The sequence below is a fragment of the Diadema antillarum genome, unplaced genomic scaffold (genome assembly GCF_040938485.1).
Source record: "Diadema antillarum isolate AM-2024a unplaced genomic scaffold, OU_Dant_1.0 seq00000799_RagTag, whole genome shotgun sequence".
Taxonomy (NCBI): Eukaryota; Metazoa; Echinodermata; class Echinoidea; order Diadematoida; family Diadematidae; genus Diadema; species Diadema antillarum.
In genome coordinates this window covers 828,259-852,209 of record NW_027271683.1, presented here as the reverse complement: position 1 = coordinate 852,209, position 23,951 = coordinate 828,259, and the positions used below count along the sequence as shown (strand labels likewise).

Sequence of the window (23,951 nt, the reverse complement as noted above, 5' to 3'; positions counted from 1 at the left end):
AAAAACAGGTGGTTTTATCTTACACACACTTGGAAACATAATCCCCAATCCCACACTCTATACTAACTTGCTGGCATGCAGTGATTTTATGTTTTCTCTTTTATCACAAACCAAAAAAAAAAAAGAATAACAGAATGTACTGTATGGATGTACCTTGTGCTGAACTTTTAACCGGTCGAGGACGGTTTGCTTTTGCAATAACACACAAAATCACTACAAGGCTGCTTCCTCATTAAAAAAGAAAAAAAAAATACACAAACTGAAGACATATAAATGCACAAACTACAGGACATGCAAATATCTGGGCACCATTTCATGAAAGATAAATCAGCCCTGACAAGTTGTCAGTCTAGTACAATTTTAGTAAAATCTGTGGTTTTGATTAAGAACACTATAAAGAAGCTCTGGTTGCTGACTGTTACTATGGTAATTGTCAGAGAAGTACTGACAACTTGTCAGGGCTGTCAACTTTCATGAAATACTGTCCTGGTTATTTCACGTGTTGCAAATGTCCTAGATGTATTATTGTTGAATAATTCATGTGAATGATGACAGGATTTTGATTGTTTAATCTTGTATACACAACAAAGAGAATGCAAGGTATAAATTTATGTATCAAATATGAGGCATTACTTTAATACTGGTGGGTAATGCCCAAAGTGGATGAGGACTTTAAGATCTCAAGAAGGACAGGGATAAACAACTATTATACACCAGAAAATATGCTTTATACCTTGGTGAAAAAGACAAAAAAAAAAATATTCAAATGGAGTTACAATACAAATGATGTTCTCGTTTTAAGTATAAACATGCATAACTTTTGATTGACAAAAAAAAATATGTGATATTTCAACTGAATGAAATTCCTTTCCTTGGAAAGATTTGCAGGGGTGGATCCAGGAATTCTGTAAAGGGGGTGGGGGGGGGGGGGGGGCGTGACTAATATTTCTGGTGCCACTTCCGGGTTTCATTTCATTTTTTCTTTTTATTTCTTTTATTTTTAACGAAAAATAAAGGGGGGCGTGTGTGCCGGTTGCGCCCCCCTCTGGATCCACCACTGATTTGCATAGTTTATCATTAATATTATGTGTGCATAACTTTACAGTCAGCCTGTTTTAAATCAAGTACCAGCAGATGGTTAGGGGTCACTCACTGACCCATCTCTATTCTTGACCTCATTCCCTTTCATATGGCCATAAGGTCTGTCTGAGTGAGTCACCGTGATACAAATACCTGTGTGATATTGGCAGCTGTTAAATTGTCTCTTTTCATATTTTAATGAGGAATGGAGGGGAGGTGGGGATGGGGTAGTTAAGGAGGAAGGGGAGGGGAGGGGAGGGAAAAGGAGAAGGGGAGGGGAAAGGGGAAGGGGAGGGGAGGGAAAGGGGGAAGGGAAGGGGAGGGGAGGGGAGGGGAGGGGAGGGAAAGGGGAGGGGGAGGGGAAGGGGGAAGGGGAAAGGGGGATGGGAGAAAAAGGGGGAAGGGGAGGGGAAAGGGGGAGGGGAGGGAAAGAAGGAACGGGGAGAAAATGGGGGAGGGAAGGGGAGAGAAAGGGAGAAGGGGAGGGGAAAGGGGAGGGGAGGGACAGAGGGGGAGGGGAGGGGAAAGGGAGAGGGGAGGGGAAAGGGGAGGGGAGGGGAGAGAAAGGGGGAAGGGAAGGGAAAGTAGGAAGGGGAGGGGAGGGGAAGGGGAAGGGGAAGGAGAGGGGAAAGGGGAAAGAGAAGGGGAGGGGAAAGGGGAGGGGAGGGACAGAGGGAAGGGGAGGAGAGGGGAGACTGGGGAGTGGAGAGTCAATCTTCTGGGTTGAATTTGGTGGAGATGATAGGATTCTGGTCATCCTTGAGTGATCACAGCCAGGGTCCGGAACCATCTCTAATGACCTTAATGAAGGTGCTTTTGATGTCACCAATTCTGCAATTTTAAAATCTGAGGGGTTTTAGTCCTCCTTTGATAAATTATTTGCAGATAGGTATAAATGTATAAATCTTAAAGTCTAGATTTTTGCTTATCACAGAAGAAAAAGAATTCCAATGCAGTTCAAGAGCATGAATCATATAGAGCACTTAAAATTGCATTTATGATACAATAAAATCTAATATTAATGATACCACACACCATCATCTAAATTTTCACACTACCAAATGTTCACTGAGACTGTGCCAATACTTTACAGTAGACTAGACACACTGTACAAATTTTGTACCTTGCAACATTTTGGACAGCCATTTATGACAGCATTTAACCCAATCCTTTGACACATACAAATTTGTATAGTCTGAGACACCTTTCAATGTACAAACAAATGTGGGTGTGAATTCTGCCCCAGCTGTTGCTTTTTCTACACACAAGTCTTCCTTGTACATCTGCGGTGCACAAGGGTACTAATAGTAGATTCCTGTGTTGGTAATTGCATTTATACATGTCTGCAACAGCAAAATTAAACCATTGTACCTCAACCTACATTTGCATGCAATGACACATGCTGTCCTATTTGTGATTCATCAATATTTTACTATCAAGGACCGCTTTTACAGTATTCACAAATGAAAGTGGGAAAGAAAAAAAAACAAAATACTGAAGTGTTTACTATCAATATTAAAGCTATTAATATGAAATAGCCCAATAATGGCTATTCCCATAATAGTTTCTATGGCACCTACTTCGTTTCATGAGGAAATCAATTCAGAATCATTTCTTTTTCCATGCGACTATTGATCACCTTGTAATTTTATGAATGTAGCAATACTTGATTGCTATAGCATAAAATATGCTTATGGGATTTTTTTCTTGATAACTAGCAAACATCGAGAATGAAACTGTACAGCATATGTGATGGATATATCTCCAACACGTACAGTGTATCCAATCCACTGCATCACATTAACGCATGAACGTACACACTGTACTGCAACTTTAAATTCCTCACAAACCTCAAAACCTGTGTGTGTTCTTAAAACTCTCATACAATTAATATGCTTGAATGGCAAGGGTGCAATAATTACACGAGTATTGATTTATAAATGCAGTAATATACATTACTGTTATTGTCAGATTTTGATCATCAGCCATGCAGCATAATGTTAGTTAACACAATATTGCAGTTCAAGATGAATTACAGTAGGTAGCATGCATGCTGTATGGTGTATAGTGTATTTGAATGAGTCAACTAAGTTTTGATGTATTATGTTCAGCCTCAAGTTTCCCATGCTACATGTGTATTAGTAAACCAAGCAACCTCTGTCACTGAATACTCTTGTAAATAGTGGATGAATCTAAACAGGGTTAATTAATGTTGTTAGGCTTTTGGGATCTTTTTCCATCATTTCATTCCAGTTGTTATCATCCAATCTTACATTGTAATATGCAATCAGGAAAACAAATCAGCAATTTGTGCTGGAAAAAATGTAACTTACATTTTCATAAACATTATATTTTCATATCTTCCATAGACAGTTGGGATGCAATACCTTTGATATTAAATTCATACAGTACAGTAAATGATTACTTGCATTCCTCTATGAATGGGCAATGTTGTGTTCTTGAAGCACACACAAAAAATTTATTTAGGAAATTAAACAATTATGGGGATACCTGACCTGGGAAACGACCCCCCTAAAGAGAAAAAAAAAATCTCTCAAGAGGGGTGCAGAGAAGTTATACAATTTCCTGGACAGTCTTTTGCTTCAATCCTAAAGTAAATCATACTAATTGGGCATCTGACCATGAGATAAAAATGTTCAGATTTTCATCTTTTAAATCTAAACAATGCATCAGAATGAAACAAAAACCTGCAATACCTGTGTTCCACACCAGTACGGAGGGTTTGTACAAAAATAATGTTTTTTTCTCTGTTATCTTCAGTTGTTGGGGACCCACATCTACAACACCCCCACAGTATAAATTGATGTAATTGAGACCAGCTTTTCCTGGACAGGTGATCATGCGTTCTAATCAGATCTGTTTAAAGTTTCCTCATAAGAACATGATAAATGCTGGACATCTTTATATTTACAAGGGATGTCTATACGGTAGGCAGTCACTGTAGCTCACTGGATACTTTGGTTTATAGAAAGTACATTAAATAAATTTGGATAATGAAAGTATTGGATGATTCATCGCTGTGCAAAAAGAAAAAAAAATACCCTGCTTTCAAGTTCTGAAGACAATGAATGCAACATCTGTCTTTTTTATATCCATGTACAACTTTACTCAGTGATGAAGGTGTGTGGATAATAGCTCCTGTTAGTGTTTGTTAGTGCTCCAATTGCTAGATGCAAATACTTTTTATACCGCACCCAAAAGTCATGCGATTATGATAATCGTGTAGTCTACCATTCCAAACACCTGCATTAGGCGTTGATTTCCGTTGTTATCCAATGGAGAATTCAGGGTTAGGTGAATAGCTTGCCGAAAGCATGATGTGGGAAGCAAGCAAAAGCATTTTAAAATAGTATGAGGCTTTTGCTACAGTACATACTCCAGGAAATCTTCTGGCATGCTGGCTGCAATCTCGATACATACCATGGACCGTTCTCTGTACGCTCGTCTGATGGCAACTAATTACTGTCTCTCGCAACCAATTCGCATCTCAATTGCAAATTCATCTGTGTGAAGGATAGTCAAGCGATGTATCGCGTGCAATGAAATAAATTTCAATGGAGCTGCAATTTTCGTTTGAGTATCGGAAATCCACATTGCGATGTCATTTCATTACACTGCATTTAGGGAACCAATTGCACACACACAAAAAAAAAACACCAACAACAACAACATTTAAGCATATCCAGAAACTGTCGGTCAATTTATCTATCAAAATCTCCAGCTAGCATAATTTAGGCAATTTTTGCCATTATGCCATTCACAATCAATCACACCAAACTTTCCTCAATTACATGATAGAATACAGACTAACTATAGAAATGAGGTTTTGTCATTTTATTCCATTAATCCCTTGTACAACTCTGAGGTGTTCAGATTGAGATATCATGACGTTTGCTGCAAAGTGATGCGACATTGAAATATTAGAAAGGTTTCTGTATATTTACAGGGTCAAGATTTTATTCCTGTGTGTCACTGTTCATGCACAAAACAATATAGATATGTTGGCAATGATAACACAGTATGTTGAGATGGTTCAATCAGTCTTTTAAATGTCACTCTGTTGCATTGTACAGTCAGACATCATGATCTCAGTGTTCTTCTGGTAGAAAAAAAAAAAAAAAGAATAATTAACCAGGAATGGCAGTCAGATGTGTACTTCTATGCAGGTAATGGTAATACACTGGAATACATGATGATGCATAGCATCTTTGATGTAGAATGCACACAAAATTTGGTGCAATGTATGAATGTTGTAGATTGCCTCACTTTAAATACTCAGCTGGTGCTGCAGATTCTCCTAGCCAGGTTGCACTATTCTCAACTGGAAATAGACAAATTGACAGATAAAAACCCAGCTTTAGGACCTTCTGTCACTTCAGTAGTCTATTCTTTTAAAATTGTTACTCTGATCCCTATCATGTGTCATGTCCTATTTCCTTTATGAATTTCCCCCTCCATTTCTTTTCTTTGTTTTGTTTTGCTTTGTTTGTTTGAACATTTGTTTGTTTTTTAAAGGACAAGTTCACCTTCATAAACATAAGGATTGAGAAAATGCAACACTATTAGTAGAACACATCAGTGAAAGTTTGAGGAAAATTGCACAATCGATGCAAAAGTTATGAATTTTTTTAATTTTTGTGTTGGAACCGCTGGATGAGGAGACTACTACAGCTTGTGAGTCATATGCGTACAACAGTATAAAGAAAATATAAAAGAAAATTCAACATATTTTCACTTTTTTGGCATAATAAAAGTGCACTTGACTTGCCTCTTTCTAAAGGCAGGGGGAATAATATTACCAATAACATTTGTCGGTAACGAGTCAGGGGAATGTGTACTTTTTTCAAAAGATGGAATTTTGTGAAATTCTCTTTATATTTTTCTTATATTGTTGTACGCATGTGACATCTAAGTTATTCATACACTGCAGTAGTCTTCTCATCCAGCGGGTACTGCACAAAAACTTCAAAAATTCATAACTTTTGAACGGATTGTCTGATTTTCCTCAAACTTTCAATGATGTGTTCTACTAATATTGCTACATTCTCTCAATCCTTATGTTTATGAAGGTGAACTTGTCCTTTAAAGACAAAACCACCCTTTGATAATGACTCATGTGTCCTTACCACCATCCATCCGGTTCGGAGAAATATGACCACACCAAAGATGTTAATCATACAGGAGGTGAAGACCCCATCCCAGGTACCGAAGAGGACCGGTTCCCTCACAAAGAAGTTGGCCTTCCACCATGGCGTCTGGCTGTGGCTGCTTTGCCCCGCCTACAAATGAGGAGAAAAAAAAAAACAAGAAAAAAGAAGAAAAGAAATGATTAACTAGAGGTCTTGACAAGATTGAACAACTGGTGTACTTTTACTGTGTCACAATTAAAAAATCAGCAGTAGATATGAAACAAGGACAGATTTAATAACGTAAAGTAACATTACAAATAAAAGAATACTGACAAAAGGAACAACAACAGCCATCAAAGCCATTACAGAGCTCTATTCAAAACAAAATGTTTAACAAAAGTTGTAGGTACTAAAGAACAAGTACTGACAACATCTCTGGTTTTGTCAGATAGATTTGACAATATTGTTTAAGACTAATATAATTTTGTAGCATTTTTTTACTGATTATAATAACATATTTGGGATGATCAACCCCCCCCCCAAAAAAAAGAGAGATAATCAGACAATAGGCCATAGGGACATTATCACTTCGTGTTATGCGCTATATAATCACCGTCAATAATTATTATTATTACAATAGTCTTATTCCTAAAAATGCTTCCCTTTATAATTCAAAAATTTTGCAGTACACAGGAAGGATCAGATTGTAGCAAGGTACAACCTGCAGAGAGTAAGTCTAATGTAAACTACAATGTATTGATGCATAGTCCCAGTGTACAATTTGTACTTCACATATTTCCCTGAAATACTGTGTTTTAAGAGAGCAAGATGTTGCTTCAGATCATATTTTTACTTTATAGCTTGTACAGGTGTACTCTGCGCATTGTACTACACTAATTTTATTAAAGCTCTGATCAATCTTTATACTGCATAATATCCATTGTTCCATGTACATTTGTAAGGAAACAAAATTGAAAGGTGCTGATGTGTTGTTATTGTTGTTGTTGCTGTTGTTGTTGTTGTTGTTGTTGTGCTGTGTTTAGCAATATTAACTAGACACAAGGACAGCATACTATATCGTGTACCAGAGAGACAGGGGTACAATTTTATGTATTAAAATGCATGTCGACAGGTCTGTATTATCTGCTAGTTGTACCACGAACCACACACCTACAAGTGTACTACACAGTGTAGAGATCACAGAATGCTTGGCACACTCAACAGTGAAGTGGACGGTAAAAGGCTATTCCTGCACTTTGAGAGTTTCCGTATTTGGCAATGTACGGATTATTCCTCGGCTGTTAGCCAAGTCAAAAGCAGAAAGCATTTCCAGTGAAAATTCTTTGAGTGGTTTGGGATTTTCATAAAGCAGTCCCAAGTACAAAAAAATTGTACACAGTTGTATGTACAACATTCACATACTGTACTTGGGCAGGTGTCTATGGAAAATGTGTGACTAGAGCAGAATTAGCTCATACCCAGCAGAAACCATAAAAACCTGCTAAAAACTTTGCTATGTGCACAGCTCATGTTGTTCCCAATATCCAATAAACTGAGATTTAATACACGTGCACTTCCCGATATTTTTAACGGTAATGCCTATAGCCCGAACAATACACAGCATTCAACATCATGCAAAATGCACTTAATTTGCAGATTATAATGGATTGGGTGCCACTTTGTACATGGTATGTTGTATTAAACAGCCTTTTCTATCATTTGTTTCTGAAGACAACTGCAGAAACACAAGTACAGTGTGATTTTGTATGGGAAAGACAGTTTTCCAGATTTTTGAATCTCCTAGCATGGTGATTCCTGGTTCCTGAAATCAGACCCTGGAGCAATTCACACTATGCTTTGAAAATCAAAAATTTTTGTAACACATTCTTTCTTTTCTTTTTCAAAACATATTGATGCAATATGCTTTGGGGAATGCACATTACAAAGTGGATAAAATAGAACTTGTAAAGTAGGCAGAGCTCTGCTTGTTAAAGTACATATTTGGCTGAGGGATTGTATACAGTGTATATATTCCAACTAGTATCAGGAACCTGAATATTTTGCAATGTTTTTATTTTTGAACATTTTGCAAGTCTGGTGCTATTTGTGAATTTAGAAACACACAAAAATATTAACTCTGATCCTACCATGAAAGCGACATGCATTATAATGCTTGTACATTTCTCCCTTGTAGTAATTTCTCCATTCAGCATTCAGCTGTACTACAAAATTGAAAATTTCACCAATCCCCAAATCGTCAGGAAGTCCTGATTTGCGAAAAATTAGACTCACTATTCATGGTGTAATTATATGTACCATTTGTACAAATGTTTATTCATTCAAAGATTTGGAGCTTTGCACAAATTGTCACAAAATATTAAGTCAACATTTGAATACACCATCCCCTCCAAAAAAAATTAATACATTTATAAAGAATATACGTATGTAAATACTAACAACCCATACAGCATATACTGCTTTATCATTATTTGTGTACTTTGCACACAGAAATTTCACACATTAGCATTCTCTTTTAAAAATCAACCATTTTATGGCACTTGAATGGTACAACACACAGTAAAATTGTGTCCACTATCAATACTGTACCTGTCAAACGTTTACAACAGAACTAGTTTTAGGTTTATAAAGCACACCTCTTGTGCAATGTGCACAACACAGTAAATGACAGTGTAGGAAATATTCACGACGGCCTGGAGGTAATCTGCACCGGATCAATGAAATCAATCTGTGGCATTGTAGGGCATGTAGGCTGCTCCTCAACACTGGATAAAGCCTCACTTTGTAGGTCGGTGATGTACAGTGTATACAGTACTTCTCCACTTTGTCACAAACACTGCCATCCAACAGCTGTGGACACAGAGTGTATAAATTGTATCGGTCGGTACCTACAATTTGTACACATGATATTGGTACTATTTTGTGTATTTGCGTACCGTATTGTTTTGGATGCATGCACATTAAAATTGTATTATATGATACATTTTATGTACAGCTGTGCAGTGTATTTTTATAGTATGTGTACAGTATAATAGTATGGACACTGTCCAGTATGAATACTGTAAAAGTGGATATTTTCATGCGACTAATTTTTCGCGCTTTGCCTGGTGAGAAGAGTTTCGCGTGTTTTTAATTCCAAGGAATCAAGACACCAAGTACACGAACATACGGCAAGCAAAAATATTTGCCTGCTTTTATATTCGCGCTGGCTTCTGGTTGCGTGAAATGCGCGAAAATTTCAACACCGCGAAAATGTCAACTTTTACAATACTGTAAAATGAGGAACATTCGCATGCATTTTAATTTCGCAAATTTCACAAGAGCTACGATTCGTGAAATTAAAATGCATGCAAAGGCTCTTGTTTACAGTACTGTACATTGTAAGCATTGAATGCCAGAGGCAAAAATTTTGTGCTGTGAAAAAGGCTGTCAGCTCCAATTTGCGAAAATTTCATGCCGCTATTAAAAATATCATGTTTTACAGTACTGCCAATGTTGTACATTATACACTGCATTGTGTAAAGATCTACATTGTAACATGGCATTTCGAAAAACCTTTTAGTCACCAAAGGTTGTGTTAAATTTACACCTTCTACAAAAGTTTGTTCCCTTACCAATCACATCACATACACTAGTGTAAACCTTGACTCTATGTTGTACGTACAACGTACAGCTGTAGATAGCGATAAGGTTTATAATGAGGTGAATAATGAAATGGAAATGACCTTCACATTCTTTTTTCAACATAAAAAACATATAGACAGTACATGTACAACATAGGCCCTACCGTAAAAGCACATATTTCATGAAGTCTGTCAACCAAGAGCTGGAAATTTGCACATGTACATATATGTCGACATATGTCGTACACTATGTACGCAGTATCATAGGACCAAGTGGAAAGGAGCACAATTTGTATGATGTCATACACTGTAAAAGTTGTATTCTGTGAAGAACACAACAACACTTCAGCGGAATTCTGGGATGTGCTACTGTAGCATGGATAATGCAGGGTGGTACAACATCCACTTTGTTTTTGTGCATTGTACACGCACGATGTACGGTTGTAATTTTTTTTTTTTAAAGTACAGTGTGTGTATGCTTGCCTACAGGGTACAATTAAAAACTTTTTATGGGCCTAAATTGTGTAATATCTACAGTGTATGCATCTACTGGACAGTTGCCTGGCACTAGAAATGCAAGCCATGAATTTTGACATTGTACATTGGCTTGTACTGTACAATGTACATAATTACACTTAAATGTACAATACACTGTGAATGTGCGTATGATGCTTGCAAGCATTACTATTTGAGCCTTTTTCGAGCAGAGGAAAATTCTTTGGTAACACTATTAACAGTACACTCAAACATACTGTATGTTCTTTACTGCTCTGTGAGTAATCCCACTGTAGCATGTTCATTATTGTACGACATGTTGTACACTGTTACTGTACAGTACATTGTACGTGTACAAGTGTACATTGCACTAAACAATGTATCCCTCTGACAGTACCAGGTAGCGACACAGAGGATAGTGACAGCTGTTCAATATTGCATGGACAGTGCACTGTTTTGTGAAGGTGATATCACCTCACTCTAATCAAAGCATAGATCTACAAAGGTTGTACACAGGGTATTACTGTTTACCCACATGGGCATTACAAAATTAAACACACTATCCTGTATCAGCTAAAACTGTGTAAAAAAAAAAAAAACACACAACAACTCCACCTCAGGCCCGTAGCCAGGGGGGGGGGGGGGGGGGGGGGGGGGTGCGTCGGGTGCGTACGCACCCCCCAAATTCTGAAAGGTCCACTTTTTCATAATAACGGTTTTTAGCAATTCTCAAGATAACAATCCAAATAAATATAAAGACACATTATATGCTACGTAAATGTGGAAGAGTACGTTTAACAATGTTAAAAATAATTGTACGAAACCCTTTTGTTGTATGAACCATCGGATCGTCCCCATGCACACAAACACAAATGTTATGTATCAATTTGTGCGAGCTATTACATATTGAAAACTTTCGGTCATCTGCGAAGCCGCGCTTCCGCGCGAACGCTACAACACGTAAAACGGGTCAAAAATCGACGCATTTTTCCACAAAATCTGCCATAACTTTTAAACTGTTTAAGAATCAAACTTGGGGCGCCCGGATTCTGAAAGTGGACACTTTAGGGATTATTTATGTGTATATATCTTTATTGTAACATTTGTAGCAGTGACGCAAATTAGATCAGAAAAGTACCTTATGAGTAGAATTGTCTATGGCGAACAGTCCAAATTTGACGAATTTGAGCATATTTTGCCGTCTTGCAATTCTTCCAGACGGGATATCTCGAGAACGGAAGATCGCACAAACTTGGGGCGCACGGTTTCAGAAAGTAGAGGTTCTGCCCATTTTTGTGACATAAGAATCTTGTCCATTGGTTGAGCAGTCCTGACGCAAATTTGCAGTAAAGCTAGACTACCCATTCACAATTGCTGTCATATGGAACGTGTACAATCCATACAGAACTATCACGTGACGAGACTACCAACGAAAATTTGAGCCGTTGACCTTCGCTGTCTGCCGTTGTCAGCAGTGTGACAGTTCTATTGGTTCTCATTTTAAAGTGAGCCAAAACCTAAGAACATTCTCACTTATAATTTCCAAAGAGTATTATGCAGGCACGCAAACTCATTTTAGTTGTAATCATTTAAATGTAATGGGTAAGAGGGTATGAGAGAGAATGGAAAGTGCTGAGCTATGAAGTAAAATGGTAAAGTAAAAAGTTTGTCAGATAGTATTACAAAAGCCTGATAGTATTGCAAGAGCTCCGGAGTAAAAACAGTCAGTGAAAAACCCTATGTATGATAGCATTGTGAGAGCGTTTGACTGCATTGTGACGCATCGTTATTTAATTTACATTCTTTATTGATATATTTTCATAAATATCTCAGGTAATGAGTCGGATTGGATTACAATTTTCACTTACAGCTTTGTAGAAGTCTGAGTCAACAGTATCACACAGTACTTCAAGACGTATTATAGTACAAACGATTTCTTGAGCTTGCACCGTTTCAGGCTCTGTTCTGGATACGGCGGTAGAAACTCATTCTTTTGTGTGGTTTATTTTATCATTATTTACTAATCTCTTTTCTAACTTACAGGTAGCGGATTTCTTTGCAGGCCAAATTCGGAAATGTAGTGTTGATTATTACTTATACATTTTCTCAAGTTGTGACAGTTCTATTGGTTCTCATTTTAAAGTGAGCCAAAACCTAAGAACATTTTCACTTATAATTTCCAAAGAGTATTGTGCAGGCACGCAAACTCATTTTAGTTGTATTTCATTTAAATGTAATGGGTAAGAGGGTATGAGAGAGAATGGAAAGTGCTGAGCTATGAAGTAAAATGGTAAAGTAAAAAATTTGTCAGATAGTATTACAAAAGAAACTCATTCTTTTTTGTTTGTTTATTTTATCATTATTTACTTATCTCTCTTCTAACTTAAATGTAGTGGATCTCTTTGCAGCCCAAATTCGAAAATGCCTATAGAGACAGCTTGTAACCAAATATGCTACTATAATTTAATAAATAAGAAATAACCATTCCAGTATGTATCTTAGTGTGCACAGTAAGACAGATCAAATCAAATAGGAAAACATCTGAGCACTAAGCCTGAGGTCTGAATTTGCACTCAACTTCTTCCAATGGCTAACGGATGTTTAATTTTTGAATTTCACTGACCTCCAAATTTCACAAAGAAAACCTTCTTAGCATGATGGTTAATATGACATTTGACTGATATTGGAGATGTTTGCGAATCGGATCTACTACCTTTAATATTATTAAATCTAAAATGATTATTTGAAAGTTCGGAAATGCTGGAAATATCCTACCACAAGGAGGCAAAATATAAATGGTTCACATTTACAATTCATTTTGTTTTAAAAATTTTCTTATTTATTTTCGTTTTTGACAAACTCGCATACCAACAGCTGATATACTGTATAGTAAAGTGAATGTTTCATCTTCCAAACAGCATCCAATGGGATGGAAAACTCCAACTGAAAGGTGGACACCGTGACCATACTCGCTAAAGAAAACGCGTAATAGGGGTCGTTTTTTCTCACGGATTAGATGGAAAGTGTGATGTACGAGCGTATATAATCAAAGGGTATCAAAAAGGCCGAAATTTGGGAAAATGGTATATTGTTCAATCATGATGAAGTACTTCTTTAGGGTGCAGGAAACATTTAAGGAATACTTGTTTTTAAGGCCCGAAAAAAATCATATAATCATTACTCGTTTAGGGGCCATTTTGAAAGTCCATGTATGAGCATGGTGTCCACCTTTTAATTGTCGCTACCCCTCCCGGGACAGTATCAAAGGACCGTTTTGTTAATTAACGCAATCCCCCCTTCCTTTAAAAATCCTGGCTTCAGGCCTGCTAACGCGGGTATACAATAGAAAAAATAAAAGTTAAAACAACACCAGGAAAATCACTATTCTCAATTTTGCGGCGCGCTACGCGCGCAGAGTCTCGAACACAATTAAACTTTGCAACTTCGTGGCAAAATGAGTTTTTACTATTTCCTAGATGAAATACCGTAACGCGATTGCATGCAACAGACAAAAATACAAATTTCCTTGAGACTTTAAAACGTCATTAAAACAGTCAAAATTCACAATTTGCGGCGCGCTTCGCGCGCAAATTCTTATACAACTTTTGTAGTTCGGTCGTCAAAAGAATATTGTGTGTGTGTGTGTGTGTCATCATTGGTATTGATACCGAAGGTCCGTTTTTTTAGTAACACCCCCCCTACGGGCCTGCACCTTGCAAATGACATAACAATAATTTGTTTACAGTTCACAATTTTGCACTCAGGTGTTTATTGTCCTTTTTAATGAGAAAATAATTTCTGCCAATTTCTATTATTTCTACAAATTGTACCTCAGGGAAAAATAATGTTTGTCAGTCAGAGGTTAAATTTGGATGGCTTCACTGTTGGAATCTTATGGAAATGAAACAAAAATATGTACATGCACAGATTACCTTCACTTTTAAAAGCCAAAGCGTAATTTGCATATTGCATGATTAACATGCATCATACAAACTGTATCATTTTGCCACATGGCTTTTATACTTTTAATTAGTCTTTTAAAAACTCTGCCTGCTTGAAGACATGTGACAACGACATGAGAAAGATTGACAGCCTCCAGAACAAAGAAGGATAATGAGAGCTAAAAAGGCAAGTAGATTGAAAATAGGGAGAGAGAAAATATAGAGAGAGAAAGAGTGAGGGGAAGACAGGTACATTGTGCTATTAAAGGAGGGGGTGTTGATCAGGGCTGTGATGATAATTATCCAGTGTGAAGGAGACCTTGGAATATCCTTAACAGCAGAGAAGGAATGGTCAACTCATGAAAGCTGAGTATGTGCACACCCATGATGATTTTTTTTTTAATTTAATTTTTCACTTTATCTAATATTTTCCACATCCTGATAAAAAGCATTTAAAAAAATACAGGAACTTTACGCACACACTAGAACATTGGAACAACACTGGAAAAAAATGGTCAACTTAAAACAATTTCACAACAGACAAACACAACATACTAGAAATGTCGCTAAGGCGACTGCTATGCCTCCGCCATAATGCATGATTCTCCTAATAGGTCTATAGTACATGTGGACAATGTATAATTATATTTTCACAATATTGGCAAAATATTGAAATTACATGTTTGTCACAAATGTGCTGAATGTTCACCTTCCTTAACCTACAGTGTAGGTTTAATTAGATGAATAGGAGAGCATGTATTTGGGGATTCAAGGACTTTAACTTGACTTTGACCCATTCATAAGTGTATGAATACTGTAATTTTCAAGGTATGGAGAAAAAGTGTAATTTCTGTATTGAAAAGTACACTGTTACCATTTTCTTTTGGCCTTTGACCCTAAAATTCATAGGATAATCACTGTCAGGCAGAACATGCATACATATGTTGTAAGTTTCAAGATAACTTGAGCCACTTCTGAGATATGGAGGAAAAAGTTAGTTCAGCACTTTCCCTTGATCTTTGACCTTTTGACCTTTGAGGCAAACCCCCCCCCCCAAAAAAAAAAGAGAAAAAAAGAGAAAAAGATAATTTCCAGATAATCTAGGTTATACATGCATACACCAAGTGTAAAAAAAAATTGCTGGCATTACATAAATACATGTATGAGGGAAATAGTAGAAAATTTGAAGTGTTGCACTTGACCTTTGACCCCTGACCTTTGACCCTATGAACCCTAGATTCTCTAGACAATAACTGCCAGTCAGTACATGTATATGTTCCATGAAGATACCTTGAACAATTTCCAAGGTACGGAGAAAAAAGCGAAGTTTTAATTTCTTAACTTGACCTTTTGACCTTTGACCTTTGACCTCATGACCCCAAACTTTCACCAGAGAATCTTAATTAGGTAATACATGTATACACTAAGTTTCAAGAAAATATCTTCAGGCATTGCATAGATATGGAGGAAATAGTGAAATTTTATGTATTTGACCATGACCTTCTGACCTTTGACCTTGACCATGTGCACCCAAAAGTTGATAGGCACAACTTCACCCCCTAATACACACACATGCCAAGTTTCATTAGGATACCTTAAAAGGTTTTGATAGTTACCCTGTCCACAAAATTTATTACGGACGGACGGACGGACGGACGGACGGACGGACGGACAACCCGAAAACATAATGCCTCCGGCACCACTTCGTGGCGGAGGCATAAAAAGCAGTTATTTCAGTTTGTGGGGGGAATCAACATAGACCATATCTTTCTATGGCTGATCGCGAATATTCAGCAAAAAAAAAAATAGCTGATTTTATGCAATGTGATACACATAAGATAACTATACTACAGAAAGCACACAATACATGGATGAGAAGGCAAGAGTCATCAAAGTGTGGTGCTCATTATACGCTGAATAAAACTTGAAATTTACAGCATGAACAAGAAAGAATTTGTAAGTTCTTTTAAATATTGAAAGCCTATTGGACAACTTTATTACAGTTGGCAAATCATTCCATAGAACAGGTCCCGTACATTTGAAAGTGTATGCAGTATCTAAAATTTGGGATAATATACAATCTATTCATCTGTCTAGTATTGTAATTATTCTTATTTTGGATGAAGGAAGTATCAAGAAACCTTGGCAAAATGTAGTTCATATGTGTACATGGCTACTGTACTACTGACCAATTCAATGCTGGTTTGCGTCAATGTAGGGCAATTTAATCACTTGCAATGAAAACATCTCGACGGAAGAATTTCATGAATTGGAATGATTATGCAGTACCCGCTGCATGATGTAAGGATTAGAACTAAACACTTGCTGTTGGGCAGAAGCTCGGTGGTCTAGTGGAGATGACGCCTGTCTGGAGATCAGGAGGCCGTACATGTACATGTAGGTTCGAATCCTGCTCCAGTATGTACAATTTGTACAGTACGCCCATGATTTTTTGTCATCTCTACAACTATTAACACTGATCAATTCAGGGCTTTATACGTCAATGTAGGGCAATTTGTTAATCATTTGTAATGAAAGCTGCTCAATGAGTCTGAAACGAAAAGAACATGGATCCCCCTCCCTTCCCCTTCCCTTCCCCATCCTCCCTCCCTCCTCTCCCATCCCAAACGAGAAACCATACAAATTTGTCTCACCCTCAAAGGCTAGACAGTGAATTGGATAGAAGCATGCATGTGGAGTTCTCCCAATGAGATGCCTCAAAGTTGTCCTGGATTACATCAAGCGACAACACCATTACAGACAAGTGGAGTAGAAAGAGCACCTTGCAAATTTTTTACGGCAGGAAATTGCATCTGCCCGAGCATTGATCTGATCTTTGATTCAGGCCTCAAGAAGCGTGGCTCTACGACAAAAGCTCTGGCGGCACACCGTATCGTAGCCCGGGAAAAATCTTTCACACACCACTCTTCAAATAGGTCCTACACTATAACTGCAGATTTCGCTGCCATGTACATTGTACATGGTGTTTTATTAAAAAAAAATATCTTGCTCCATTCTGGGGATTATATTTTTGTTGTTCTAGGTAGCAACTAAATTCTCAATATCTACAGTACCATTGACAGATTGAACATGAATAGTATTACGTACTCAAAAACCAAGAGTCTGATTTGAGTAGCATGCAATGTAATGAATGAAAGCCATCGCTATTTTGAACATCAAAACTAAATTGTTGTCTAGATTTTAACTGAAATTCTGAACACTACATTGATCTTTCTTCTTCTTTTTTTCTTTTCTTTTTTTTTCAGTCACATACAAATTGTACAAGTTGTATGGTGTACTGTATACCTTGGTAGTGCAATTTATCAAAATGATATGGATTCATGGTCTAATAATGGACTGAATACTTGACAGATTAATATGAATATTAGTCAACATCTGCGAGTCAATTCTGAACAGCTACATACTGTATATGGCATACAACTCATGATACACAATGAGTAGTAATGAAAGCAATCTGAGTGGGGGGGGGGGGGGGGGGGTGGGGAAAAAAAAGAGTCTTGAAAGTATTGAAGAGGGTATTTTAATAATGGTACAAGAAGCCAAGAGATTCATGATACACCAAAAAAGTTGGTACCAGAAAGACGAAACAGCAGGTGCAGAAAGCCCAACACATCAACGCTGACAAGTCATTCATTTTAGCCAAAAAAACGTGTTATAAATATATTCTATTCTTACCACAGCCATTATGAAAGACTGCACCTTTATCAGACAGCCCCCTACAATACAAGCCTTCTTTTATACACATCCTCTCTCATCTTCCTTTCTCCCTTGTTCGAGGGATGCTTTGCCGGTAAAATGAATGCACTCCTACCATACGTCGTCGTATTGCTCACAGTTTGACGTCATTCGGCACAGTGCATGCGGGTCAGTGTGAGTGGAGGAGAGAGGCTAATGAACATATGGGATGTGGCTCCATAGAGCTGTATGGTACTACTCTGTGTGGGAGAAACCTGGCGAGGAGAGAATGGCATTCTGTAGTGTGTGGCTTAACAACAGCTAGGCAACGGTGTTTCCTATGATAACACGACTGTTTATCATACACTTCGACTCCCAAGAATATGCAAATAATACCCTGAATACCATGTACAATTCAGTGTGTATTGCAGACTGCTGGTACATTGTAGTTACATTTGTATAATTCAGCTCCAAGACAGAACTATAATCACTTGCTTCAAGTAAAAATGTATGTTCAGGAACACAGGTGAAATCTCATTTTGTGCTGGTGGCCGTAGCCTGTCAAAATACAGTGTACCATATGTTTTACAGTGGACACTTCCAAAGTTGAGTGTATAATGTACACTATTAAACTTCATAAACCACTCACACAGTGGCATCCCAAGCATACAATTGTATACATGGCTGCAGACAGTGGAGTACACTGTGACATTTGAATGTGGTACATTGTAACTTGTACAAATGTACTATGAATGGTGACAATATCAGACTATGATACACATTATATCATAAAGAGCTACAACTTGTACACAATGTACAAGATATCTTTATACATTCTACGTTCAATTTCTCATGAGAAAAAGTAGATACATACCTCTGGGATCATAGGATCATACAATGCAATTATGTGTAAATAAGAGAATATGTTTGCGAGCTACATTAAATACAAAAATTTTTATTTATGTGTAATCTATGTGCTTATTCGCAAAAGTGAAAACACCGAAAAATACGCAATTGTTCGTACACTGTACATGTACTGTGTTCCATACAATTTGTACATGTACACTGTACAATGTGAAGAAACGAAATTGTACAAACTGATGAACGGAAAAACAAAAATGTACATTTTCCACATATTGCTTCCTTTCTCAACTCTCCTCTTTCTACAGTCGAACGGTTGTAGGCTAGCCTTCTTTTGTCAAGCCACTATTCCTATGGGGACTATGTACAATTGTATCATGCATGGTACATTGTACTAGTACCGCAAACCTTTCTCCCTCAAAACATTTAATGGCTCTTAAAAGTGATTTTGAAAGAGCTACCTATGCACTTTTACAAATGTACCTACTGTAAATGCATCATGTCTAATAAATTACTTTTTTTTAAAGAAATATAATCCAAGGCACTGATACTGCAGGCTTGATTCATTCTCTCTGTCTCTCCCACTTTCTCTACACAAGCTCTCAAAAAATGTCTAACAAAATAAAAAAAAACACGGCCATTCAACCATCTGCCCTAGATGTTAGCATTACACTTGAGATCAGGCCAGAAATAATCGTCCAATGCACAGAGGTAACCTCTGACATTTTGGCACATGTTTATATGCAAGCAAGCCAACTGTAACCTTTGAACAGAATATGGGGTAAAATTCATATAATTTCACACACAAACGGAAATTTGATGGCTCCATGGAAATATTTCAGGAGACTGTGCAAAGTAAGGCAGAATAATCATGCTAGTGTTAAACATTCTTTACCATTTCTCTTGTACAGTACAGCTTTCTACATGGTTATCAACACCACAATGTTTGTTACCGTAGGATCTGCACGATCTCTTGATTTGATTGTTATTGTTTAATACAAGTTGTTACAATAACACAATACTGTTTTAATAGATCATTACATCTATAGATCTATATCTAATAATTAATTGAGTGAACACATTCTTCATGCTATTTCTCAGTGTAATAATGGACACCACTGAGAACTGAATTTAATTTATTAATGCGTAAGTTTGATGTGCACACTGTATCCTTGCCATGAAGCATATGTACAAATTTAACTCACTGACAATTTGTTCATCTACATTGTAGTTTTCTCATTGCTACAACGTGTACCAACAATAAAAAAAAGAGAAAAATCATCTGAATGTTGTTGTTCATCTTTTCACTCAATTTCAGTTTTTGAACACTTTCACATAATGGTCATTTACTACTGTATACTGTGTAGCTGCTGTATACAACAATCTGAACACACTACGGTATAACAAACGTGGTTGATCATCGGAGGTACTGTCTACTGCATACAGGGTGTACATACGGATGTACAATGTACATGTACATACTACAATATGTATGTACTCTTCTTATCAAAATTGGTGATTAAAGTTGCACAGCAACCATGTACAGCACTGTGCTAAGGAGATACAATGTAATCTCTAGTAGAGCCATGGCAAAACAGGTAGCCACTTTTATAGGAAATTATCTATGGCATACACTGTAAGCTTGCACTTGTACACCACATTGCATACTGTGTGTGATGAATATTAACTCCCTTAAAAAAAAAACCAACAGATTATTTAAAGGCAAGATGCATACAAATCAGCAAAACCAGCTGTAAACAATATTACTTTAATGAATACGTTGTATGCATCAAAATGAAATACTGTAAAACACGATATATTTGGGGCACGAAAATTTTGCGAATAGGAGCCGACGGCCTTTCTCGCAGCATGACATTTTCGCGACTTACCACTGGCAACCGATGCATTGTGTAGGCAAGAACTTTCACATGCATTTTAATTCTAATTCATGAAATTAAAATGCACGTGAACATTCCTCCTTTTACAGTATCACTCCTTACTATTCAGAATACAAAGTATCTTGATTTGCACACACATACAGCGCATAAATATTCGCATGTGTCTTCTACAGCAAAGCAAACTGTCAAAACTTTAAATACACAATTGGTTCTCACTCTACATGAATCACCTACATAGATTACATGAAGCTCAAATTGCAAGCAAATCTCTGAAATTTGCAACCTGAAGTAGAGACTGAACCCCAAGATACTATTAAAAGGAGAAAGAAAAAGCGACCCCTCCCCCCCCCAAAAAAAAAAGTCTCAGCAATGGCTCTCTGCAGTGTTTCAATATGACATGCGAAACTAAAAAACAAAACAAAACCAAAACACACAGGAAAGGTACACAGTCTGATATGATAAAAACAAAAGGAAACAAAGAGAAAAGGATTACAGATCAGCACAATGGTTATTCCTTTGAGCCAAATTTTATACAGTCTACTAGATTCCTAGAGGCATATACAAACTTTGTACATGGACTTCATTTTTCATTATTACAATGTACTTCTTTATCTTCAGGAGCATACTTGTAACACAACTTTGCTAAACTGAATGAGTACACATTGTGAGGGATGGGAAAAATGATGAAGTTGCAAAGTGGTCCATGGCAACCAAGAATAAGCTTCACGCAATCTTCACTTACAGTGGAGTATGCCTGACTGTAAAGCAAATATCTGCACATACACTGTACGCCTCAAATACATGTAGGCAGGTATTGTATGTTTTGAAATGCTGTGTGTACACTACAAGTTGAGAATTTCTAGTTTTCTGTATAAAGTGCATGCACCTACACAAGTATACATGTACCTGTTGGGGACGAGCTGATTTTGCTTCGATAACATGCATTTTCCATAGACACCTGCCAGAGTACACTGTACAATGTGTTTGGGACTAGGTAAACAGTTTAGAACATCACCAAATTTCTTCCAAATGTTTCTGCAGGAAATTATCACTGCAGACTTTTTAGTCTGAAAACACAAACCCTACATGAGTACATACCACATGTATTCTGTACATGTTCGTAATACAGTATACAAACTGTGTATTGGTTGAAATGAATGCTGATACACTCAGATACAGTACAAATCCTGGGACATACATGTACAAGTACACTCTGTACAGTGTACTTGACGGTGGGTTTGAACGTTGCAGACATCAAATATTTGACCCATAGAGGACGAGCTGATTTTGCAATAACATTAACAACACATATTTCACAGACATCTGCTCGAGTGTACTCATGAATAGTCTCCGATGGCTAAGCAGAGTTTACTTTATTTCACCACTTGCTCAGTCAGGCAAGCAGATTTTCAAATTCGCTGTAAAACACTTGCCCAAACATTAATTTCACTTGCCCGAAAAGGAAGTTCAAAACATAAAATTTAAAGGAATACAATGCAGTATAGAAAATCATGTGTTAGTCAAGGGCTTGATAAAACACAATCATTTGAATAAAAATCACACATTGATTTGCACGCTTAAACACAACGGAGTAACAAACTTGGTCTGAATAAAGTGTTGCCGTTGCATATCACTGGGGCTTCTTCACGTACTGCAAGTGTTGGAAAATTGCTGAAATGATCAAGTATAAAGTGTGTTGCATCACTAAATAGCCATTATCTGCAGGCTTCTGTATGGTTTGACTTTGTCGGTTTGTTGGGGGGAATAAGTGAAAAAAAAGGTGGCTCCAAAACTTTTTGCTTGTCCAATTCGGGCAAACATTTGTTCTCATTGTTCAAAAACACTTGCCTGAATTTGATTTTCACTTGCCCCGGGCAATCGAGCAAGTGCTTGTATGTAGCACCCTGCTATTAAAGTATTTGAAATGTACAGTTGTAATTACTACGAAGGATATTACAACAATAAATCCTCCAAGTCGTGCAGGCATTATCCTTTCATGTAAATCATTTGTGCATCAAGCAATGATGAATTAAACCATTTTAATTAACGAATTGTCTATGAGAATTATGAGGGATATAATTGCGTATGATGACGCACACTGCAAAGTACTGGTGGACACAAGAGATAGTAAAAGCCGTCTCACTGTGACATCAGATTATGGGAAAAGTGGCTGAAAATAAAAAAATAAAAAAATCACTGCCTTCACACTGAAGTGAGAATTTGCCAGTCTTTAATTGCATCAAGTAGTAATAAATTCTAAGTGAGAACACAAATTCAGCAGAGCGACTGTGGCAGAAACTGAAACTACCGGTGTAGGTAAAAATTTACATTGTAAAAGTGTTGCTGTCTGACTGGTGGGTATAAATTTTAAATGGTTGTGTTAAAACAAGAAAAAAAACGAATGCTTATAGAACTATGAAAGTACAGTAATGGTAAAGTCATTCTTTGAATTGATTTGTTTTGTTTTGTTTTTCCATTCACTGTTCTTCAAAATTTTTTCGTTTGAACGATGTGTTGTCCAACGCACAATGAACAGTTATGCAAAGTGTAGGATTGGGAAATGAGGGAGATTATGTAAAAAGTACCCGGGTCCATTTGTACCTTAGATTTTCATAGGCATAGTGTCGACCCACATTGTATGAGCCAAAATGGTGGTATACACTGTAGGACTCACCTGCTGTTCATCAAATAATTCCTGAATCTTCTGCCCGCTCTCCCCTTGCTGGTAACCGCTCTCACCGCCGTAACCCGTCAGAGTGTTATCCGAATAGTTTTTGGCATGGCTTTCTTCGCTCAGGCCAAAGCGGCCCCAGTCGATCTCCTTCTTCCCTCCAGCTTTGTTGTCTGCTGTGGGGCTGGGGTCGCCAATCAGTTTCTCCGATCCTTCCCCTCCAGTTCCGCCATTGTAGTCATCAGCCATTGTGTCTCAAATACTGAAGATACAAGACCACAAAAATTCAAAAAAAAGTTCAAAAGTTTAAGTTAACCTTCAAAAATGTAAAGCAAAATCAGGATAGACGAAGAAGTTTTATCAAAATCTGAAATACAAAGATTGTACTTTAAGCCATGGAATTCTGCAGCTTCATTTTCTTGTTCTAAATGAATAGTGATATTATTTTGCTTTCAAATCAAATTTTACCATATATGCAAATATAGGCCTACATATCTATGCAATTTCATGCTTAAATT

General features: G+C 37.2%; 1 protein-coding gene across 1 annotated transcript in view; it reads right to left on the bottom strand.

Annotated features, from left to right (window-relative positions):
• LOC139739474 (solute carrier family 12 member 8-like) overlaps window positions 1–23,951 on the bottom strand; it is a 49,138-nt gene that overhangs the window by 19,993 nt on the left and 5,194 nt on the right. Inside the window, exons 2-3 of the mRNA XM_071650077.1 lie at window positions 23,437–23,695; window positions 6,228–6,380 (exon numbers count right to left, since the gene is read on the bottom strand). Coding sequence (XP_071506178.1) covers window positions 6,228–6,380; window positions 23,437–23,682 — 399 coding nt within the window. The 5' untranslated portion in view covers window positions 23,683–23,695. The remainder of the gene's footprint in view (window positions 1–6,227; window positions 6,381–23,436; window positions 23,696–23,951) is intronic.